General features: G+C 45.4%; 1 protein-coding gene across 2 annotated transcripts in view; it reads left to right on the top strand.

Moving 5' to 3' along the window:
• TMC5 (transmembrane channel like 5) overlaps positions 1-22,711 on the top strand; it is a 571,516-nt gene that overhangs the window by 457,383 nt on the left and 91,422 nt on the right. For both annotated transcript variants that reach the window (XM_078665241.1, XM_078665242.1), the window contains exon 16: positions 2,323-2,398. In XM_078665241.1, coding sequence (XP_078521367.1) covers positions 2,323-2,398 — 76 coding nt within the window. The remainder of the gene's footprint in view (positions 1-2,322; positions 2,399-22,711) is intronic.

Below are 22,711 nucleotides of genomic sequence, written 5' to 3'. Positions count from 1 at the left end.
CACCTCGTTTTCCCAGTTCCATTTTGCCAATTCTGGAAATACATTTTTTTTAAAATTAATCACAAAGGCACGCACATCCTGTCCCTCAACTCTTTCGGCAATTCCCAAGAGTCTCACATTATTGCGCCTTTGGCGGTTCTCGACATCTTCGAGCTTCCACTTCAAGTTTTCAGCCAGTTTTTCCTGAGCCTCTTTAAATTGCTGCCACTTGGATACTTCATCCTCTAAATTTCCAGTTCGCTCTTCCACTTGGGTTACTCTTCCCGCCATGTCTGCATAGAGCCTGTTCATTTTTCTTAGAGACCCTTGTATCTTTTTCGACTCTTGCCTGGCCTTTCTGGACTCTGCCCTGGCCTCTCCCTGCATTTGTTTAAGGGTACCGAATAACATTTCCATAGTGGGAGGGGATGTGGCCCCTTGATCGGGTGCTCCCTGTTGTACATCTGGGACACCACTTTCTTGATACAGCTGGGATGTTGCAGAGTAGTCCCAATCCAGCCTTTTAGTAATCTCTCCTTGTTGAGGACTGGATCTTTTCCTCTGCTTAGCCCTAGCCCTAGATCCTCCTCAGCGTCGCCTTGTCCCAATAGAGTCTCTTCGGTCTAAGGTGCTCCCTTCAGTGGAAGCCTCTGAGTTTGAGTTTGTGCCAGAGTCAGATTCCAGGTCTGAACCCTCAGAGATACTTCCCCTGCTTAAGGCTGAGGCCCCCGTGTCATCGTTTAGTGAATAGATACAGTCGTCGCTCGGGGACCCTGGCATTGCTGTCTCCGTCTCTTCCCCTAGCCCCGCATATCCGGGTACGGAATTCGCTCTACCCCAAGGCTTCTCAGGCTTTTTAATCACAACAGAATTTTTCAAACGGCGGCTACCTCCATTAACTTTGTCTGCACTCCTGCCTTTTCCCCCTTCCCGGTCTCGGTGCCCCTTAATACTTTATCCTTGTCTTTTCTTTTCTGCTGTAGTTGTGCCTTTACTTGTCCCTGTGAATGAGCTTGCGCTTGTACTTGTACTTGACTGCTCACAATAGGCCTCACTACTAGGGTCACTGCTGGGGGGCGCTCCTGCTCGCGCTCCCGGGCCATCTGCTGCCCTGCTGAGATTGTTATCCCAGTCTCTCCCGCTTCTGTGGGCCCCCTTACCTCCTGCTGATTTTGGCCTTCTGTGTGACCCAACTGTCCTGAAACCGCCGATGCGATTACCCCCGTTTCAGGTTCCCCCACGTCGCATCCTTACTTCCATTCTCTTCAGTCTCTTTGTTTGTTAAAGCGCTATTCAACCCATCCGCTCCATCATCCGCTCCATCATCTCCGTAGTCTTCCTCATCCTCATCCTCCGCTCCGCTCGCTTTGCCTGGCATCCTGATCGACACCACGCGGATTCTGATCCGGAGTTTTCCCTGGGTTCACCACTGTCACTGACCTCGGCGTTCTGGCTGGGGGAAAAGCTTTGTACAACGTTGGTTGCCGGAGCGCTTCTTTACCGGTAACATCTTTGTTTCTTCCAGCGGCAAGCGCCCAGCCTCTAACACTCTTTTTAATGTTCTCGAGGGCTGTATCTTTGCCGCCTGCATCGTGATCAGCAAGCATCACCCCTCCTCCAGCTAGCTGTCCCAGTATTTTTTGCCACCGCCGCTACCACTCGTTTGGTGATCGCCCCCCCACGCACCGAGGCAGGGGCCACTATTCCCGGAGTTGTGGGCATTGCTACTGCTGCTGGTAAAGGCTGCTCCTTTGCCTCCTTTGTCTCCTTAGGCTTCGCTCCCCTGGGTGCCATCGTATGCGAGTTCCGATGCTGCGGTTTCCACAACTTCGACCACAACCACGCGCGGCCTGACACAAAGTCCCCCCAGCGCTGCACCGCGTTCCGGAGTACCTCTCTCAGGTAAAAGTTTTTTTGATTTGACTCTTGAGTCTGACACAGTAAATTTGTTAACCACTCAGCAGTTAACCGCATTCTCCACCGGCCTCCAGGTATACAGGGTACGCAGGGTATCACTTTAACGCACCATGACAGGAGGGAGGAAAAATGTGACTGCTCTCCTACGGCCCGTCAGCGGCCATCTTGCCTCCTGTCCAAGCAAAACTACCAGGCAGATTTCCAAGTAAGTAAAATGAGGTCTAGCGTTTCAGCACCACCATAATCCAGGTACAGGAGCACCTGGCCACTTATTATTAGACGGGGCTGTATCAACATGAGGGATATCGCTCTGGCCAACTCAAAATCAGTGCCTTGGTGTGGAGAGAAAAAAGCTGTAGGATTAAGCATGATATCGACAGAATTTCATTTTCAGTAAACAACAATATTCTTTTTTTCTTTTTGCAGGATTGGCATATTTTTCTCACCTATGTTGCCAGTGATTCAAATCTTAAAACTTTTCATTATATTCTACGTGAAAAAGGTATGGTTCTAAATGTACCTTTGAGTGACTGTGTTGAGGATATTCATGATGTTAAGCGAATTGTATTAAAATATTATCTCCTTCATATGTTTCCCAATTTCAAGTGCCATCATTCTAAGCTTCACCAGATATTAGACAATATTTCCACAAAATGTAAAAACATAGTGAACATTATACAGTTTGGGAGCCACCTTGTGCCTGCTCACAAGCCCTTTCACGTTCTCAACTTTAGCACAGGTTTGTATCCTCACCCCCCACCAGAGCTTTACATTAAGTACTTAGCAAAGTACCCTATCAACATTTCATACTTGTAGAAGATCTCTGTCCGACCCTAAACCACCACATTGTAGTAATTATTCCAAGTCGAATGAAAGTATGCTTTTCTAATTTGTGTGTTCCTTGTGCCCAACTCATTATGAATGTGTGACTTACCAGCTTATGTAACTGGAAAACCTTTAGACCATATCCCAAGCCATTCGAAGGTCTGTGGGTGATAGTTTATTACCTATCTATCAATGTTGAATGATTACAATTTCCACACATGTTCCACTGTGCCAGTTGAGTAATCAACCACTTAGCCGTTTGACCTGCTATAAATGTCTGCTAAAATAACATAATTTGATCTTTAAATGCGAGATATAGTTTCCTGAAAGATGGATTCTGATGATCTATATTTGTTAAACATGCTGCCTGGAGGAAATGTAACATTACAACAGAACAAGGGTAGAACAGTAGACAGATCATATGTACAATATATGTATATATTACAAGGTGTTTGGTCTTCAACTAGCAGCTTCAGCCGAGAAAGGGTGGAAAGACGGGGAAGGGGTCTACAAGGAGTGACGGTGAGATAGATAAAAACTCAATAACATGAAAGAGCACACTAATTAGCTATAGGGAATGGATTTCTTTTCCTATCCAGACAGAAACCAAGAGGCAAAGAAAGAAAAGTAGTCATTTCTGGATGAAGGGGCTTCACCCACATTATGTGACATGCTTCATCATTGGTGACCTGACCCTACCCTGGTAAGATGGTACTACCAGGGCAGTCTCAAATTCTTCTCTGATATAGTTCTTGAGATAAGATAATGCATGAATAAGACAAAGTTAAAATAAAACGGTATATGACAGGAGTTCCCTTCATTAGGTGGTACCTTGGGTATGATTAAAAGAATAGATTACACTAGGATGGTTATGGGTACAATGGCCCTATCATCCTTTAAAGTGGCAACATGTTTCTGCCCATACGGGTGCCTTGGGGTTGGTCAGGGGCATTCATCAGGGCTGTGCAATGATCCCTGTTTTCTCATATTCTATGCAAATACACCAAGTGAGACAGGATATTCCTACCTTCACCGGTCTTATAGGGCAACCTAGCAGGAAGATTAAACATTATTATTAGGATTTGTTTGTTCCCGAAATCATGCTCTGTAATACAGTGTGACACAAGCACTTCTATGAACACATGTAAGAAGAAAGTTCTACTGCAAATGACGCAAACAACACAAGTGCTAGGTGATTGGTGAGAAAGTCCATTCAGTCCTTCAAGTTTTTCACTTGAATTGCATATTGGTCAGGAAGCTTGATAGTTGAACTGCTGGTAGTTTGTTGAATGAACTCAAAAACAAATCATTTTGTTTGTAAAATGTCATTCTAAAGTGGGATCGAAAAGTATTCCATAAGCAATCAGTGATCTAGATAGAGAGATGTAGTAGTTACAAATGGGGTCAGAACTAGCCTTCATCCTTCCAAATGGAGGTTTGCAGGTTATTCCTAAATGGACTGTAACAGTAGTGCCCAAAACGACGTACTTCATCAAGGAGATGCACCAGTCCCAAAACCTACATTTTCCCCATCAGCCAGCGAAACTTGTGCTGCCGATGTTACAGGCCCTTTGCCATTAACATGGTGGCTACCATGACAAGGCGTGGCCAACATCATGTGCAGGCCGCTTAATAGTCATGTCATAATGTTGCGCTGTCTGTATCAATACGAGGCAGGTTCTTGTTCTCTTCTGGCTGGAAAGGGGAGAATGCCTTGGATTTGTAGTTCCCAGCACACCAGTGCATGTGTGCATACAGATTACCCCCGAACTCTTTGAATAAAAATTGAACCGGAGGGGAAAATTAAGGGAAGACACACCATAGTATTGACATTCCCCGCTTTAAAATTGCAATATTACAGGAGATGGAGTAGAATGGGAAATATGATTGGCAAGAATACAAGGCCAATCTTTTGACTAGGCTATTGTTAACACTAGGTATCCGGGAGTAACATTAGGGTTATTCTCCTAATAATAAATATATAAGAGTTTAAACTCCAATCCTATACATGAATGTGTTGCATGAAATACAGTACCCAGGTAATGTCACTAACATACCTCAAGGGACCAATGTGTGCCAGAGCCAGCCTAGTCTGTGAGTACCTAGCACACATGGTTATCATTGCATACCATTATAAACATCTTTAAACTTGATGCCCATAAAAGAGTAGGTTGTGCAGATCTACAATATTTTGTGTCACATTAGCCAAAGGCAGCTTAGCATGGCCTCCCCACCGGGACTATGGTAGGTAATGATCAACATGCTAGAGTTGGTCATTGGGATTGCTGCCAGATTTCTAAATGTAAATTTTCTAAATTATTGCACATAACTTTTAAGCTCTGCCCAAGGGATTTCATAGTTCAGGCCCTGTGTGTCAGTGTTGAACCTGGAAATCCACCATTGTTGTATTTTAGGAAGGTGGCTATCATATCACAATGTAGTAGTTTGTTTCTCAATGATGCACTACTCACTGTCATCCTCTGTGTCACCTTCCTCAAGGTAATGTCTTGTCAGTTTCATGTTGTCCTTTTTGCATCTAACATGCTCCTGTGCTCATTTATTCTGACCCATACTTTCAATGTAGTCATAACCATGTCTATTAATGGGTAAGGGCATTTTAACACATAGATTACATTGTTCGAGTTGTAGTCAATTAATCCACTCAGTTGCTACGGAGTACGGTGACCCAGGTCCAGATCCCTGGTTTTCCTTGTAAAGCGCCCAACTCATTAGCTTCCGCAAGGGAAATGGCTGGTGGTAGGTTCTATATAGTCGAAGCTTTTTTCTCTGCTACTTGAGTCTTCGGCGTGTGTGTACCAACATGTCATAGAGACTCTGCCCCCTTCTATTCTATTTTGATACCACCTGAAGTTAAAATGTTCCAATGTTTAGTCACAATTTTTTTGTTCGAACTAGGAGAAAGTATGGTCACACTGATGGGTCTTGCAATTTCCAATCTCTATTGAATAATTCACTGTTGGTCCCTATTATTATTTGTAGCCCTTTTTCTAGCATTCTTGATAACCCTCTTGTGATAATGTTTCCCTTTAAGTTTCTCAGTGAGTTTTCTTGCATGTTTATGGAATATACTGATTGATATCTGTGATGCGTCTCAACCATAGAAATTGTCTCCCTGGAAAGCTCTCTCCTAATGAGCGTGGATGGAAACTTCCGAAATGGAGTAAGCTATTCCTGTCTGTGGGTTTGTAGTACACCTCCGTTTTTAGCGTCCTTTCCACCAAATAAATTCTAAAGTCAAGAAACGCTAGTTCCTGTTTACTCATATCTTAATGAATTTAAGGGATGGGTTCAAGGGACACCAAGAGAAGGCCTCTGCTTCCTCTGAGGTGCCCTACTAAATGAGGAAAATATCATCTATATACCTCTTCCACAAATTGATTTGTGCTTTGTAGGGCTTTAGAGTCACTATGGATGAACTCAGTTTCAAAGTCTTGTACATATAGGCATACTAGAGATAGTTAAAGCATATACATATAGGCATGCTAGAGCTAGGTAAGGCTAGTAAGAAGTGTGATTTAGCGTATGCTGGAGTATTGATATTCATTGAAGACAAGGTCTTTTTACTGGAATTTTAATAGGAGGCAGATAAAATAGTGCAGAAAGGGGGAGAATTAAAGTTACAGGTTTAGCGTGCACTCCCAGGACTGAGTCAAGTTGCATTTTTTTAAGCGAGGAGGTCAATGAGGATTTCAGAGCCTAAGAGGAAAGTGACTGCTACCAGGGATCTTAAGTATGTGAAGGGTGTAGTGCAATTAGGCACAATGAAGGACTTATACCTTTCACAAATATGCACCCAAAGAATGGTATCCTGCTCACTCATGACACCTATCTTTAGCTACAAATTACCAGGCAAAATCAAATCAATATCAGACCCTAAAAAACATCTACCATAGAATGCACTGCACCAGGTCCAAAGCTGAAAAGCAGTAAAGTTACTACCAACTTCTCATCCATCCACTCTTCCACATCCACTCTTCCATTTATCCTTTGTCAGGCGACCACCCTAAAATTCAAGGCCAAAACCTAGGATGTATCCTCAGCTTTAAATTTACTCTGTGTCCACGTTTGTTTTGCTGCTAGCACATCACACAACTTAAGCTTGAAAAATTGAATCCCCTCTTCTATCCCCTTGAAGATGAGGGATTTCCCATAAATGCATGACTTGAGTAGACCAACCTATTCCATCTTGACTTGCCAAAACATTAACTTTGACATTTCCCCAGATTCAGATTGCAGCAGCAAAACCATGAGGTCAGTACACTCAAGACTCTGGCTCACATCAATTGCATCCATGTCAAACCTGCAAAATATCTTAGTCACAAAAATCGACAGTATATCCAAGACACTTCCTGCACTTATTTATAAATATCTTTCTTCAGGACCCGCAAACATATTGCGGCCCATAAGGTGTGTTAATCTTTTGCAGCCTATGTAACATCATAATCTCTTCTGTTTGTAAACTGTTCCGAATGCTGTGAGCCTGCACAACTTTAGATTGAAGCAGAAAAAAAAACATTCTGTTACATTTTCTGTTTAATGTTATCTCATTATCTCACAGACTTATGCTGTCTTTCTTATTGTCATAGTATATTATATATAGCCTTATAGCTCACTGCGGAGTGCTATTCCAGCTGCTAAAGGGCCAGAACCCGAGTTATACCTGAGACGCAGGCAAGAGCCTATAACGAGGGGTAGGGCCTTTAACAACCATACAACATCAGGCAGGACAATAAGGCTATTAGAACATTCCCCCATCGAGGGTTTAATGTTCTAAATTAAAAAGGGCGAAACAGGCTAACATTGGAATGTTGGAGCAGAAGGCTTATGTGAGAAATTGGGTTGCTGGTTGACTGGGGTCTGAGCCCTGGTGAAGCAGCAACCACAATCCTTGTCCGGGTAAGGCACAAGAAAACCCCAAATTAACCTGCGCTCAGCCCCCTGGTTGCTTGGCACAGAGCAGTCAGGCTTAGCTTAGAGGCAATGTGTAAAGTATTTGTGCAATGCTTCACACCATCAGTGAAAACACCACACAAAAAGATCTTATACCAAGTTAGAAAATAGAGCTTAATTTAATAAATAAAAAAAGACCAAAGATAATCAGTAGAACTGGAGTTATGAATTTTAAAAGAATAAACCGTAAAAAAGCACCTAAAAGCATAAAGCGGAGGACGTGCCCAAGATGGAGGTTGAGTAGGAATATTTTCTCAGAGCTCCGCTGCCTGCCTGCATCGGAGCAGATCCAGCCCAGCCTGACTCTATACCAGACCGGGGGCGTGTACATTGGCATCCCTGATTGTGGCCCGGGACCAGACAGCCTGGATTTTGGCTGAGTGGCCTGCAATGCCCTCGAGATTCGCTGAGCCCTTCTGACCACGGGTGCGGGGTGGACAGAGTGGCAAGCCCTATGACGGCTTGCTTCCTGTGACTTCCACCCCCGAGACACAGTGCCTCAGCCCATACGGTGGGGAAGCTCGCCATAGATTTTTGGCTCCCCGGAGCAGACCTTGCAGCCCTTTCCACAAGCCGCTTGGGCCCAGAAGCACCAGTGCTCCAGCAGACGCACACTCGGCTGCAAGTGAGGAGAGTCGGGCAGACGCTTTACGCGAGGCCCAGAGCCTTGGTCAAGTCGCCCTGCACCTGTCGGACAGAACCTGGCAGGCCCACCCTTCCAGTCATACACAATGTGGGCCCTGATTGAGACTGGTAGAAGATAGATTGTGGCCTCCAGCTGGCAGAGGGGTGGCCAACGACTGGACACAATCAATGGACATTGGTTTGCTGGGTTGCCTATGTTGAGAGGGCACTGGCTCGACGGATTTGCCTGGGCCTGGTGGATGACACGCTTTGAACTGCCTGGCTGTTAATGTGTTGAGCTCAGCTTGCCTTGATTGACTGTAGGGATACATTGAGATGCCCTGATCCTTTTGTGGTGCCCTTTACTTGAGGGACATTCAGTGTGTCTCCCACGGGCTTCGTTTCTCCAGGCCTCGGCGGAGGTGACCTCCCCCAAACCTACCACATTGAAGGACCCTGAGCTTGCTGATCCTGTTGCTTTGTTTTGTCTGTATGTGGGGGCCCCGACTGGGGGGATCTTTCAATCTACAGTCTGCATTACGACAGCCTTGTGGAGGGTCATTTGAAAGAATACCTCTTGGCCTACGTCTCTACTTTGGCTTTTTTTGGAGCCTCCTGCTCTGCGGAAGGACGGGGTCCTCGGGGTCTGATTGAACCTTTGTGGACCGAAGACTACACTATGCTTGCCTCACTTTAGCCTGTGTTTCTTTTATATAATGGGCCGTTCTCTTTACCTATCATCATGGCCTCCCACGCCCTTGGTAAGCAGGATGGTACATTAAGAGATCTGTTTTCGAAGACGCAGGCAAAGAAAGCAGAACAGCCTAAAAAGGTCTCCCCCACTCCTTCTCAGGGACAGGCAAACGACTTGGCCCCTGTGACGTGTTCATTCTTGGAACAACTTTTTTGGATCCTTACGGATGACAGAGCCACGTTGAATCAAGACATAGCTTCGGAGGTGTTCGAGCTTAGAAAGGACATTGGAGATCTGGGCCAAAACCTGGATTCCCTTGAACAAACCTATGATGCCCATGAAGAAGAAATGGATAGCCACCATAGAGAACTCTTTGAACTTTGGGATAAGAATTTGGATTTGCAATACTAGTTGGAGGACTTGGAAAATCGCTCTTGTCGCTCTAATATTCAAATTAAGGGATTTCCTGTGCGGGCTGTCACGGGGAGCCTTGAGGAGTTTACCATTCGTCTCTTTCGACATGTGGCTCTGGAGCTCGGAAAGCAGGAGATCATTCTTGAGCGTGTCCATAGGGCTGGCTGCCCTCCTCACTCTGCCAGTCAAGCGCGGGACCTACTTACTTGTCTACACTACTACAGGCAGAGGGAGTCCATGCTAGCAGCGGTCCGTCATAAACCTACTATTGAATTTAAAGAATTTGAGATCAGATTATATCAAGACCTCTTACCGTTGACGCTGCAGCATTGTCGAGCCCTCCAACCCTTGACGGACATACTTTATGAGAAAGGTGTCAGATATAGATGAGTACATCCATTTCACCTCCAATTTGTATGGAACAATGAAACCCAGAGTGTCCACTCACTCCACTGTCTCCAGCTGAACGCGAAAAAAACGGAGGTGATGATCGTTGGAAGAGATGCGGACCGTTGGGGGGACAGTTGGTGGCCACCTGAGCTGGGGCCGGCCCCGGCACCAGTCCTGGAACTCAGGAATCTGGGAGTGTGGCTTGACCACACATTAAGCTTTGTGACCCATACCAAGAGAGTGGCGGCAGGCTGCTTTGGTGTATTACGCGGTTTAAGAACGTTGCTTAAATTTTTTGACGCCCCGACAAGACAGCTGGTCATTCAAGCGATGATTATTTCCCGGTTGGACTACGCTAGTTCACTCCTTCTTGGAGAAAACCAAGCTGAGATCCTTCGTCTACAACGGGTACAGAATGCAGCGGCGAGGGCGGTGGTCGGTTTGCCTCGGACCTGTCCTACCTCCAAAACGCTTCGGTCCTTGCACTGGCTACCGATCAAAAATAGAATCCACTTTAAGGCTCTTAGCCTGGTCTTTAAAATTTTGCAAGAGTCGGCACCAGAGATACTTAATAAACTTGTCTCTCCCTATGTTCCAACTCGCTCACTCAGATCTCTCGGTCAATCTCTTGTGGTTGTCCCCCGTTTCAGACTTAGCCGGATGGGTGGACGCTCTTTTCGAGTGAGAGCTGCGACTCTCTGGAACGCGCTCCCCTTGGAAATCCGCCTCTTGGATGATCTATTATCATTTCGTAGGGCCTTGAAAACTTTTCTGTTTTAAATTTTTTGTTTTATTATCCCTGTTTCTTCTTTGTTGCTGGTTTTAGTGTTGTGTTATGTCCACCTTTCCCTGCGCCAGGACGCTCCTTCGCTGGAGCATCTGTGCGCATTAAAAATGACAATAACATAACTCACTAACTGACATGCCAAAGTTACAGGAATCCTCGGGGACCACGACATCTTCACAAACTCAGGCCCCCGTCGTTCTTCTCACACAAAAAAGGTTAAGATACACAGACCTTCGGAGGCTAAGAGTTGCAGGGAGGGAACCACACTTCTGTGCCAGCTACAACATAAGTATAGCGTCTCTGAGGCGGACAGTGCCCATTGATGCATGGACGTCCCCGGCTTTCCTGGCAGTGTCTGGCCTTGGGGTGGATGCCACCTACAGACCACTTTGATTTTTCCTATTTGACCACTGGTCCTGGTCTCAGATAACATTGTCTCCCATAAAAGCGAACTTCTTTTTGAGCAGTGGAGCTCCCCTCGAGGCACTATGTCAACAAAAAGAGGACTCTGTTTAGATGACATGGACCCTCACAGGTTTATTGGTTGAGATCCCAGGCGGAGAATCACTTTGTTACATGGTTTTATGTCTTATCCTCCTTTTCTTCCCCTATGGTGATTCATCTGGGTTATATACCAATATAGGTATCTCTTTTGGATGGTCCTGGAGAGTCTTCCCTTTACAAGTTGGGCACATAAGTTGCATACCTGAGAATACCATCTGTATAATCCATGTTGTATGTAATTAGCCTTAACATTAGAGGTATGAATGCCCCTTTGAAACGTCTGGAATTATTCTTCTTTCTCAGAGAAGTTAAATGTGCTATTTGTCTATTGCAGGAAACAAATTTGCTTAAAAACTGACTAGAGGTGGCTACGGTACGTGTGGTTTGACCGCCAGTCCTTCTCTTCGGGACCTGGTAAAAAGGCTGGGTTGGCGATCCTCTTTGTGATGCTTTTCCCTGGTAGGGTGAGACACACACTGAGATGCCAGGCAGACCTTTGTCACTACACATTTACATAAAATGGTACAGATGCACGCTGGCTAATATCTACGTCCCTAATGACCATCAATAATCTTTTCTCTGAGAGGCGCTGGAGAGGGTTCTCACCACCCCTGATAAGGATGTGATTGTGGGTGTGGACCTTAATATAGTGATGGATGCGCATGTCATGGCTCCCAGTATGACAGGCATGCCTGGTGGGCTATGAGTGGTGCATGCCCACTGAATACTCTTTTTTTCTACCTAAATGTGTAGAACATATCATGCAGGTTGACGGTCTAGCTTCCCTGCACCGGAAGCACCCGCCAGAACAGCGATGTCACACTTCCTGGGGAGACCGCATAAACAGCTACGGTGTCCGCCCGGGCAGTGCTTCGGATTGTCGTCTTCGTCTTTGTCTCGCCTGGAGTCCGTGCATTCAGCACATTGCGTAAACTTTGTTCAGGTATTCCGCGGCAGCGTGCGCTGGATCGCTTTCTCGTTTCTGGCTTTGCGACGAGCGCTGGTGCTAGTAGCTGGTCTTTAATTATCTTGAATCAAGCGCAGGAGCGTTTGATTGTTCCTTTTTCTTTGCAGCTAGCGCTGGTGCGCATAGCCCCTTGTCATGGCATCCTGAAACAAGTGTAGGAACGCTTGCATGTTAAAGGACTTTGCGGCTTGTGCAGGTGCACAAGGCTCCTTCTAACAACTTGAGGCAAGCGCAGGAGCGCTTGGTCATTCATTACCTAACGGCTAGCGCTGGAGCGCATAGCTATTTATCTTGGTGCCTCAGAAACAAAGCGCAGGAACGCTTGGTGTTCTGGGACACATGCAGGAGCGCATTCGTGGTTTCTTTTCCTTGGGACACAACACGCGGGAGCACTTCCTTGTTTCTATTCTTTAGGGCACAACATACAGGAGCGCTTCTTTGGTTCTTTTCTTTGGGGCACAAAATGCAGGAGCGCTTTCTTGGTTCTTTTCTTTGGGACACAACACGCAGGAGCGCTTCCTTGGTTCCTTTCTTTGAAACACAACGTGCAGGAGCACTTACTTGGTTCTTTTCTATGGGACTCAATGCGCAGGAGCGGCACAGGAGCGCATACTTGACTCATGGATTAGGTAGTAGGCGCAGAAGTGCAGTATTTCTTTTCCTTTCTACTCCTGGTGAAGACAACCTTTCCATCTGTTATCGTGCCAAGCCTCAGGTGAGTATATGATTGACTGAGCACTGTTGACTACTGTGTATTAGTCTGTGTGAGTAAGATCAGAAGTGATAGTGCTTGCCCATATATTTCTCCTTATAGACGGTGTATCCTAGAGGGATACCGAGACCACCAGTGGGTACACCATTCAGGTCTTCATAAAGGATCTCTTCCCATATCTCTAGGACTTCCTCCCCCGGTCCCCCATCTTCATCCTGGTCAGTACATATGCCATTTCTAGGGTAAGGTGGGAGACGGTGGTGGTTGTTGTTCATGTCTTTCCTACGAGATTACTTCACAAGCGAAAGGTAAGACGTGTGGGGTCCAAACAGCGCAGCTGGATAGGTCCACTCAGAGACAGAGGTAGGCCTAGGCTATATCTGCAGGTTTTAAGCAATGGCTGATTGAAATTGGTCTTTCGGACATATGGCGACAGATACAACCAGTTACACAAGATTTCACCTTCTTCTCAGTGGTGCATCAGTTTTACGCTCGCCTTGATTATTTCCTTACTTCACCATGCCTTTCAAAGGCTACGTTAGCAGTGGACATAGGGGTAGCTGCCCTATCCGATCAATCACCCCTTACGTTACGGTTCATGACACCTGGTATCTCGCCGCCACCCCGCACTTGGCGTCTTAATGCCAAACTTACACCTATAACACTATGCTTGTTGAGATTAAAGACACTTTAGATACCTTTCTGGCAAAGAATGACACACTGGACACTCCCATTACACTACTATGGGACACATTAAAAGCTGTGGTGAGGGGCCAATTTATTGCCATAGCAATGAGATTCAACACTGATAGACGTAACAAATGGTTGCAGCTAGAGGCTGTGGTTAGGGAGCTCAGGCCACCCATAACCTTACAGGCTCACTGGCATCCTGGCTCAAACTTACAATGGCTCGTAAACAATTAAAAGCAATTGACATGGATAGGGCGGAATATGCCCTGTTATGGGTCAAGCAAAAGTACTATGTAAGGGGAACAAAGCAGGAAGTCTTTTAGCCCATGCCTCCGTTCTCAGGTGGTCAACCAGAGAGTGAACGAGCTGCTGAGGTCCGATGGCACCCTGATCCATCAGATCGAGCTGATTGCTAGAGGTTGAGTCCTTCTATACATATTTGTACTCCGCGGAGACTCTTAATGCTGACAGCATTGTGACATACCTAGAGTTGATCCCCTTAGTCCGGATCCCCCCCACAAACGCCAATGGCCTTGACAGGGACATAACCCCCAATGAAATTCTTATGGCAATACAGTTTCTACAGACTGGTAAAGCGCCTGGTTGTGATGGTTTTAGTGCAGATTTTAATAAGACTTTTGGGACTCTCCTGGCCCCTATCCTAGCAAGGCGTTACAATGCTTTTAGCTCCATGGGTTCCCTTGCACCTGCCATGTAACTGTCCACGATCTCTGTTATCCCTAAGCTCGGAAAGGACTCAAGGCACTGCTCCTCGTATCACCTTATATCCTCACTTAATATAGATACCAAGATCTTTACAGGTATCTTGGCAAATCGACTAGCCCCCTATATGCAACATTTGGTAGATTCAGACCAGACAGGGTTTATATCCGAAAGGAGTTGCGGCGATAACACTAAGCAACTCTGTCACCTTCTTGATAAGACAGAAAGCTACCGCAGTACAGCCCTACTCCTTACTATAGACGCAGAGAAGGCATTCAACCGGGTACATTGGCCCTATCTCCAAGTAGTACTTGTGTGCTTTGGCCTTCGTCCAAGGTTTCGCAGTTAGATTGAGAGTAGCTATGCCTCCCCTGAGGTTATGATGAGGGTGAATGGAATTCTATCCCGACTTGTCCCTATTGTGAGATGTATTTGTCAGGGCTACCCCTTATCACCCCTCTTGTTTGCCTTGTATATGGTGCCTTTCACGGTACCGATTTGTGGTAACCAGCGGCTCTCTGGTGTTAGCATGAGAGGCAGATCCAGTAAAATAGTGCTTTATGCGGATGACGTCCTGTTTACCCTAATAGACCCATACACATCTCGAACTGCAGTTATGGAGGACCTCAAGACTTTTGGGGTGAACCTCCAGCTTTAAAACCAACTTAAAAAAACATCAATACTAAATCTCAATATCCCTGAGGCGGACAGGTCCTCGCTAGAGTCAGACTTTCCATTTTCTGGGGCTACACAAGGGGTGAAATATCTAGTGCTGAGAATACACCCCACTCCCACTCCCACTGCACCGGCTGAATAGAGCTATACTGCATTGGTAGGAAGGGCATGATCTGATTTGTCTAAATGGAAGTGTTATGGTCTCTCATGGTTGGGCCGCTTGGCAGCGGTAGAGATTACGTTTTTTCGATGGTACTGTTTGTCATGCAGACACAGCCACTCCATTCGCCACAGCAGACATTAGACAAACTTCAAACTCTTATCTGGGAGTTCCTCTGGGACCGGAGAAAGTCATGGATGGCAAAGGCACAGGCATATTAGCCACAGGAGGCTTGGGGGTCTGGGAGTTCCCCACCTGGAGAGCTATTACCAAGCTGCACAGCTGCGATACATGGTGGAGTTGTCATGCCCCCAACTGAAAAACATTAGTGTTTTATTGACCATGTAGTGGCGGGAGTGCATGTTTGAAAGGTAAGGTGGTTGACAAAGGCACCACGACTGGGGTATACATTTCTATGCCACTATGGGGTTATGGCACAAAGTACAAGTACAGAAGGGACTGTCTACTCCCATTTCCCCTCACTGCAGGGCTCCTCTTACAACAAATGGCAGTAAGCCAACTGTAAAAGAGTGGGAGATCTTTTTGATGGTGATGGGCTTATGGAATGTTCTCAGCTACAGGAGGCTTATGGCCTCTCCTCCAAGGCTATTTGGCAGTACATTACATTGCGTCACTGGGTATCTCACCCCTCAATTCAACCTCACACCAGTAGTCCCATCACACCATTCGCGAAGGGGTTCATTATACGATCCTCTGAGAAATGCTTGCTGTCTGACATATATGTCTTCCTCATTACTCCACAGAAGTTACCCAAAACATCAGCACAACACAGATGGGATGGGGACTGCAAACTCATTTTTACAGATAGAGAATGGTGAGACATACTTCACCTGTCTCGTGCCTCCCCACGTAGCAGATCCAGTAAAGAAATGTTCCTTAAGATTGCACATTATTGGTATTATACCCCAGCGAGAATTGCACACTGGAAAGTGAGCTGAGATTGTTCACGCTGGTGGCAATGTGGACAGAGGGGAACACTAACCCACATTATATATCAGTGACCAAAAATCAACACTGGCAAGAAGTGCTAGATGCTGTTGACACAATATATAAGAGAAATTCCCAGTTTCCTAGCTACATACTAGTAGGGCCCCGAACCTGTTGATGTATCCCTTGAGCTATCACCCTAGCACTAGGAGTGGAAAAATAACTTTTGCTGGTGCGATGGGGCTCAGACACTGTCCTGACCCACAGGGATTGCCTCCACAAACTATGGGATTTACTAGGGCTTGAAAAGCTGATGGTAGTGGCAAAACAAACGCTAGTATCCTTTGACAAGGTGAGGACACTTCTTATACATTACTTCTCAGACGAATTCCAAGAACTAACCTACCCCACTTACCTTTGAATTTTGCACTTGACCCACATCAATCAAGATCCCACTTAGTAGGGGCTATTGTCTATATGTGATTTGATTCCAGCATCCATTACTCCGCCAATACAACACTGGGATCTGACTCAACACAACACATGCCACTTTCCCTCCCATTCTTCCCTTCTATTGTCTTTCTCTCTATTTTTTCTCGAGGGATGCGATACCCAGTGCAGGCCGACCACGATGGAGCACGCGTAGGATTCAGTCCCAAATTAGTCTTGCTGAAGGTTTACTGTCTCAAGTTTGGTGGCAAGAGTCCAGTTCGCGTTGGAGAGGGTTGCGGAGAGCAAGGAGAGCGTAGCAAGTGGTTGTCGGCATGGTGCAAAGAGCAGGCCAGGCGTTGTGGACTGGCAGGCTAAAGCTTCTTGTTGGTGGTCCCCCACGGGCTGTCGATGCTGCTGGGCAAAGATACTGGCTTGCGGCGGCTCGCTCTGATTTTCCATGCGAAAGTCACTGTCTCAGTACGACTTGGCCCTTTACAGACGCAAAAAAACAAAAGCATGATTTAGGAGCCTGTGAGCCACACGAAGGATGCAGGATCTGAGAGGTACCTCTTGGTGTGTTGGAACATGCTGCAGCTATGTCCTGGAGCTGGTTGGGGAGCCTTTTATGTCCCTGATGCTCAGATCAGTCACTCTGGGTTCCTGGGCTCAAGATAAAGTTACAGGTCCAGTTCTTCTTTCCCAGGCAAGAGGGAAGAAGGCAGCAGGGCAGTGACGGCCGGTACAGGTAAGAGCAGTGGGGCGGGGGAGGTGTCAACAGATGACAAGGAGGGAAAACAAAATAAAAAACATACAAAAATTACCTTGCACTCGGCGATGCAGTGATCGCAAGGTAAGTGGTTTTCTTTTTATTTTATTTTCCCTCGTCGTCGTCTGTTGACTCCCCACCGCCCCACTACTCTTACCTGTACCAGCAGTCACTGCAGCAGGACAGCAGTTTCTTCAGAGCAGCTGTCCAGCAAAGTGGCAGTCCTTGTAACAGCACTGCAATCCTTCTTCAGGTCCAGAAGTGTACAGAAGAGTTGGTGTGAGAGGTCCCTCTTGTATATACATTTGTTCCTTTGGAGAGAAAGAGGATTTTGGAGGCATGCTTTTGAAGTGCACAGATGCCCTGCATTCCCTGATCTGGCTCCAGACTAACTACAGGGGTATGCAGCCCTTTTTGCGGAGCCAGGCCACAGCCTATTCAAGTGTAAGTAGGGCTGTGCCCAGCTCCTCCCTCCCACCCTGCCAGTGATGGCCCATCCAGTCCCATCTAAGCTCCCAATAGTGTATGGCTTTCTAGGAAGAATACACAAAGCCCAACTGTCAACCACGCCCAGTCAGGTGACCCAGAGACAGGCTGCAGGCACATAGGGGCATATGTATCAACCGAATTTTGATTCGCAAACGCTGTGAATCACAAAAAAGCAGCGTTTGCGACTCAAAATTCAGAAAACAGTATGTATGTGGATAATCGCATCGCAAATTTAAGGAATCAAAAAATGTGCGATTCCTTAACTTTGCGTAAGAATTTAAGAAATCGCAAATTGCGATTCCTTAAATGCTATGTATGAAGCACCCAAGTTGTGCGATTTCTCATTAAGAAATCGCAAATTACCACCAACTTCAAGTTGGTGGTAATTTGTGATTTCTTTCCCAAATGCACTTTTTGGCATTTGCAAATGTGCCATGTGGCACACATACATGCCCTTAAAGCATGTATGTGCGCCATATGTGCACACATGTTCATTTCAGGGGTGCATCAGGGTGTCCTTATGACACCCTTGCACCCTTGAAATTATTCTCAATTTGCGATTCTCAAATTGAGAATCGCAAATTGAGAATTACTTCCCAATCATTCCTATGGGCCTTCTGGCCCAAAGAAATGAATGGGAAGGTATTCCTTAATTGCGATTTCGCAATTTGCTAATCGCAATTAAGGAATATTAAGAATTTGAAAAAAAATTGTGAATTTTTAAATACATCCCGTTTTTCAATTCTCAAATAGTGATTTCTAAAAAAATCGCTATTTGAGATCTCAAACACGGAGGTTGATACATATGCCCCTAAATGGCTGAGGCAAGAAAACGTAAACTTTCTAAAAGAGACTTTTTCAGAATTGCAGTTTAAAATCCGACTTCACTACATGATATGACATGAAAGGTATTTGTAGAGCGCAACAAATGCCCGAAGGCATCAATGCGCTAAGGTTGCAGTGATAAGGGTCCACCTATGAGTAGCGAACACACTGTCTAGCAAAAAAGAGCTATAATGTGAAAAGCCAAGTGTAGGATCCTAGTATCAGCAGAAAGGATCACTCAAGGCAGGTTGTAGAAAGAAGTACACGTTTATTCTTTAGTAATAAGATCCCATCCAGGTCCCAGCAGCTGGGTCCACCAACAGTCCACCAGATCATTCCAATGATCACATTCCAACCCCTCTTGTAACTAAGATACCAACACAGAGAATACATTCCCTGGTAACCATGGCACTGCAGCATAGCAAGCTACAGATGCCACACACCTCCCTTCTTTCATAAAAAAAACCGTGTACACAATTGAAAGAGAGAGAGTGGGGCAAGAGAGAAGAGAGGGAAAAGAAAAGAGGAAAAGAAAGAAAACACACCATACAACAGTGATAGCAAAGCAAAGGAAATAAAAGGATAAAAGGGCAAGGATTGCTCAAAGAGGCTAAAACGTTGCACTTCCAAACTACTGTACAAAGTCTTTCAAATAGGATGGCTCCTGGCTGACCCTAGAGGACAATCTGGAAATAACAACGGGACCCTGGTTGTCATTAACCTTTACAGAAGAATCAGAGAGACACACAGGACCATTGTATGGAACAACTCTCCCTAGCTTCCAAAAACGGTGATCTTGAGTTTTAATGGCATTCTCAAACACTTTGATTACCCGAATGGGCTTGGAAAATTTTAACTGAATCCAGACTGTTTGATAACCACCATGTCACTAACAGCAACCACAGTATTCTTTGCAGCCTTTCTAGAGTCAAAGTAAGATTTCCCTGCTAAGATTTTCCCAACTTCTCTCTTAAGCCATTCATCAGTGCGTACATTCTTGGTTGCAGCTCCTTCCAAGTCTCTTACTCATGATGGCTTCACTAGAGTACAAGGAGATCTACCTCTAAATAAAGCAAATGGAGAATTCCCAGTTGTACAGTGAGGAGTCAACCTATAAATCTCCACTTTCTTTATGACCTCCTTTTCCCAATTAAGACTGCTACCTTTAGCCAAAACAGTTGTCTCTTTCAAAACTCTGTTGAACCTCTCCACCATGACGTTAGTTTCAAGATGATACAGGGAACACTTCTTGTGCTTGCTGCCATGCTTCTTTAAGAAAGTTTCCATTTCTCGAGAAACCAATTGAATGCCATTATCAGTTAAAATGGTGTCTGGGTAACTTCCCTAGCCAAGAGATTCTCCAAAAACACAATCACACTTTTAGTTTCAATCCCACTCGCGAATCAAACTTCTGGCCACCTCGAAAACATGTCTATAACGACTATGACAAACAGCTGCTGTCCTTCGGAATTAATGGGGCCAAGAATATCGAAGGCTATTTCCTTCCATGGTCCACAAGATAACTCTCTGACCACCATGGGTTGTACCCTCACAACTTTTGACTTCTCACACATCGTGCATGCTAAACAATCTCTTACCAGCCTTTCTACTTGTTAGTCCATATCGGGCCACCAATATGAGAAGCGAAGCCTCTCCTTTGTCTTGAACATTCCTAGATGAGAAATATGAGCCAAATCGATCAATTTGCTATGGAGTTTCAGAGGAGGTACCAATCTTGTGCCACGAAGTAAAAGGTCACCACACACCCTCAACTCATCTTTCACTCCCCAAAATGTCCCAGCTTGCTCAGAAGCCTGTTTCTTGGAATGCCACCCTTTATTAACCAGAAGCAAAACTTCAGGAAGTACTGCATCAGAAGATAATTCCTCTCACCACTGATCCTCAGATACGATCTCCTCATCCACAAAGCACATGTGAACATCATCATCCTCAAAATCCTCACCAGTCTCACTCTCATCGACCTTTCCCACCAATCTATACAACGTGTCAGCTACTCCATTTCTATGCCTGGTATGTACCTTATTTCAAAATTATATTTTTGTAAGGCAATCACCCATTTGGTTATCCTACCTGAAACCAGATCTATACCTTTTTTTAGTGAACATTTTGCACACAGAATTGTGGTCTGTTTCAACAAGAAACTTACTTCCCCACAACAATGTCTTATGTTTTCTGATAGCCCAGAACACAGCCAGAGCTTCCGGCTCAATGACTGAATAGCGAGACTCAGCACCCTTCAACCCATGTGACACAAACATAATAGTATTCATGCCCTCATCACCTTCTTGTTGAAGCACTTCCCCCAAACCTTTAATACTTGGATCAGTGGTGATGATAGATACTTTTGAGGGGTATAAACGGTTAAGTCTTGGTGCACAATTGAGCTTTTCCTTGAGGATTGTAAACTCTTTCTCACTAACAATATTCCAGTTGAACTCAACCCCTTTCTTCAAAAGCATCCTCATGTTGACACTAAGTTCCGCAAAGTTCTCAACAAACTTGTTGTAGTACTCAATCATACCAAAAAATGTCATCAACTCTTCTCTGGAAGTAGGAGCACACATGCGAGAGATAGTATCTACCAAATTAGACTTTGGCATGACACCATCACCAGAGATGGTGTGACCCAAATAATTGATGGTGGTGGTGGCAAATTGACACTTCTCAGCCTTAATAGTAAGATTTACATTGTCAAGCTTTTCTAGAACCATACCAAGACAACACCCATGCTCTTCTTCATCCTTACCAAATACAAGGATGTCATCTTGGTATACACAGACCACCTCACAACCTGTAAGAAGCTTTTCCGTGGCACACTGGAAGACGGATGCTGCTGATACTAAGCCAAACGGCATCCTCACAAACCTCAACGTGCCAAATGGTGTAATGAAGGCTGTGTAATCTCTTGAAGACTCTTTCATTTCTATCTGGTAGTAAGCCGAGGCCAGGTAAATTGTGCTGAACACCTTGGCCCTCTCCCAGCAACATCAATAATTCTGAAATATTTGGATGAGGATATGACGATGACACTCTTACTAGGCTGCCTTAAGTCTACACAAAGACGAAGACTTCCATTAGAGTTGCGAGCAGCGATCACTGGGGCCAATCATTCACTACCTTCCACCTCTTCAATTATGCCCCCTTTCTTAAGTTTCTCTTATTCCTTTTTCATTTAATCTCTAACTGTTGTAACAAGCTTTATTTCGATATCATTCATATATCTTAAAAAGCGATACAAAATAAATAACAGTGAAAAGTTCAGTGCATAAATATAAGCATACATTTCATGGTAGAAAAACATTGATTTTGCTCATGAGAACAAGCTAAAATAGATGATTAAGCGGGATACAGGAGCCTAGAGGATCTAACACGCCAAGCCCAACCTAAAAATTTGGCCAGGCCACATGCAAACAGGGGACGAGGATCTGATCTTAAGATACGTAGTGCCTCCTTATGCGATCTAGTATGAAGAATCCTACAGAGTGGCTTCAGCCATTTGCAGCGTGGAGCTGCATAGGCTGGGCATTCAAAGAGTAGGTGGGGAACTGACTCAGTCCTGTTCACACAGAAGGGGCAATGGGGTGTCGTCTGTGCCGGAACCTTCCAACTAGCAGTTAGTTTCCCCACTGGGAGTAAGCCCACCCTGAATTTAAAGTATAACGCCCTGTCCCAAGATTTTGAAATCATATCCAGATATGATTCGCAAAAGGGCACCTCCTTGACCATCAGAAATTCCACAGTTGTTTTGCAAAGATTGGCCTTGCTATTTCTGCCATTAGTCACCCAGCTCCAGTATAACTTCTTCATGATTGACTTGGGCGGGGCAGATCTGCTAGACCAAGCATCTTCAAGACCCAGGTCAAAAAGGAGACGCTTGACTTCCTTTAGCCAGCGAACCTTGGGCCAACCAGGTGACGAAAGAAGTTCCTTGAGGCCCTCTGCATAACTGGACAATTCTGGGACCCTCCAAATACGTGCCCACAAAAGGAGGGGGCGCAGTCTCGCCAGATCACTAATGGGCCGGGTGCCCGTATCTAGGAGAAGTGGAAGGGATGGTGTGCTATACGGGAGGCCCATAAGGTCTTTATGAAATTTGTTTTCTGATCTGGACAAGAAATCTACATTCTGTACGCCCCACAGTTCTGCCCCATACAAAGCTGCGCTCACCGCTCTAGCCCTATAGATATCGAGTACTGGA

Source organism: Lissotriton helveticus, chromosome 10, assembly GCF_964261635.1.
Source record: "Lissotriton helveticus chromosome 10, aLisHel1.1, whole genome shotgun sequence".
NCBI classification, from domain to species: Eukaryota; Metazoa; Chordata; class Amphibia; order Caudata; family Salamandridae; genus Lissotriton; species Lissotriton helveticus.
The sequence above is the reverse complement of the archived record's forward strand: the minus strand, read 5'-3'. Positions and strand labels throughout refer to the sequence as shown.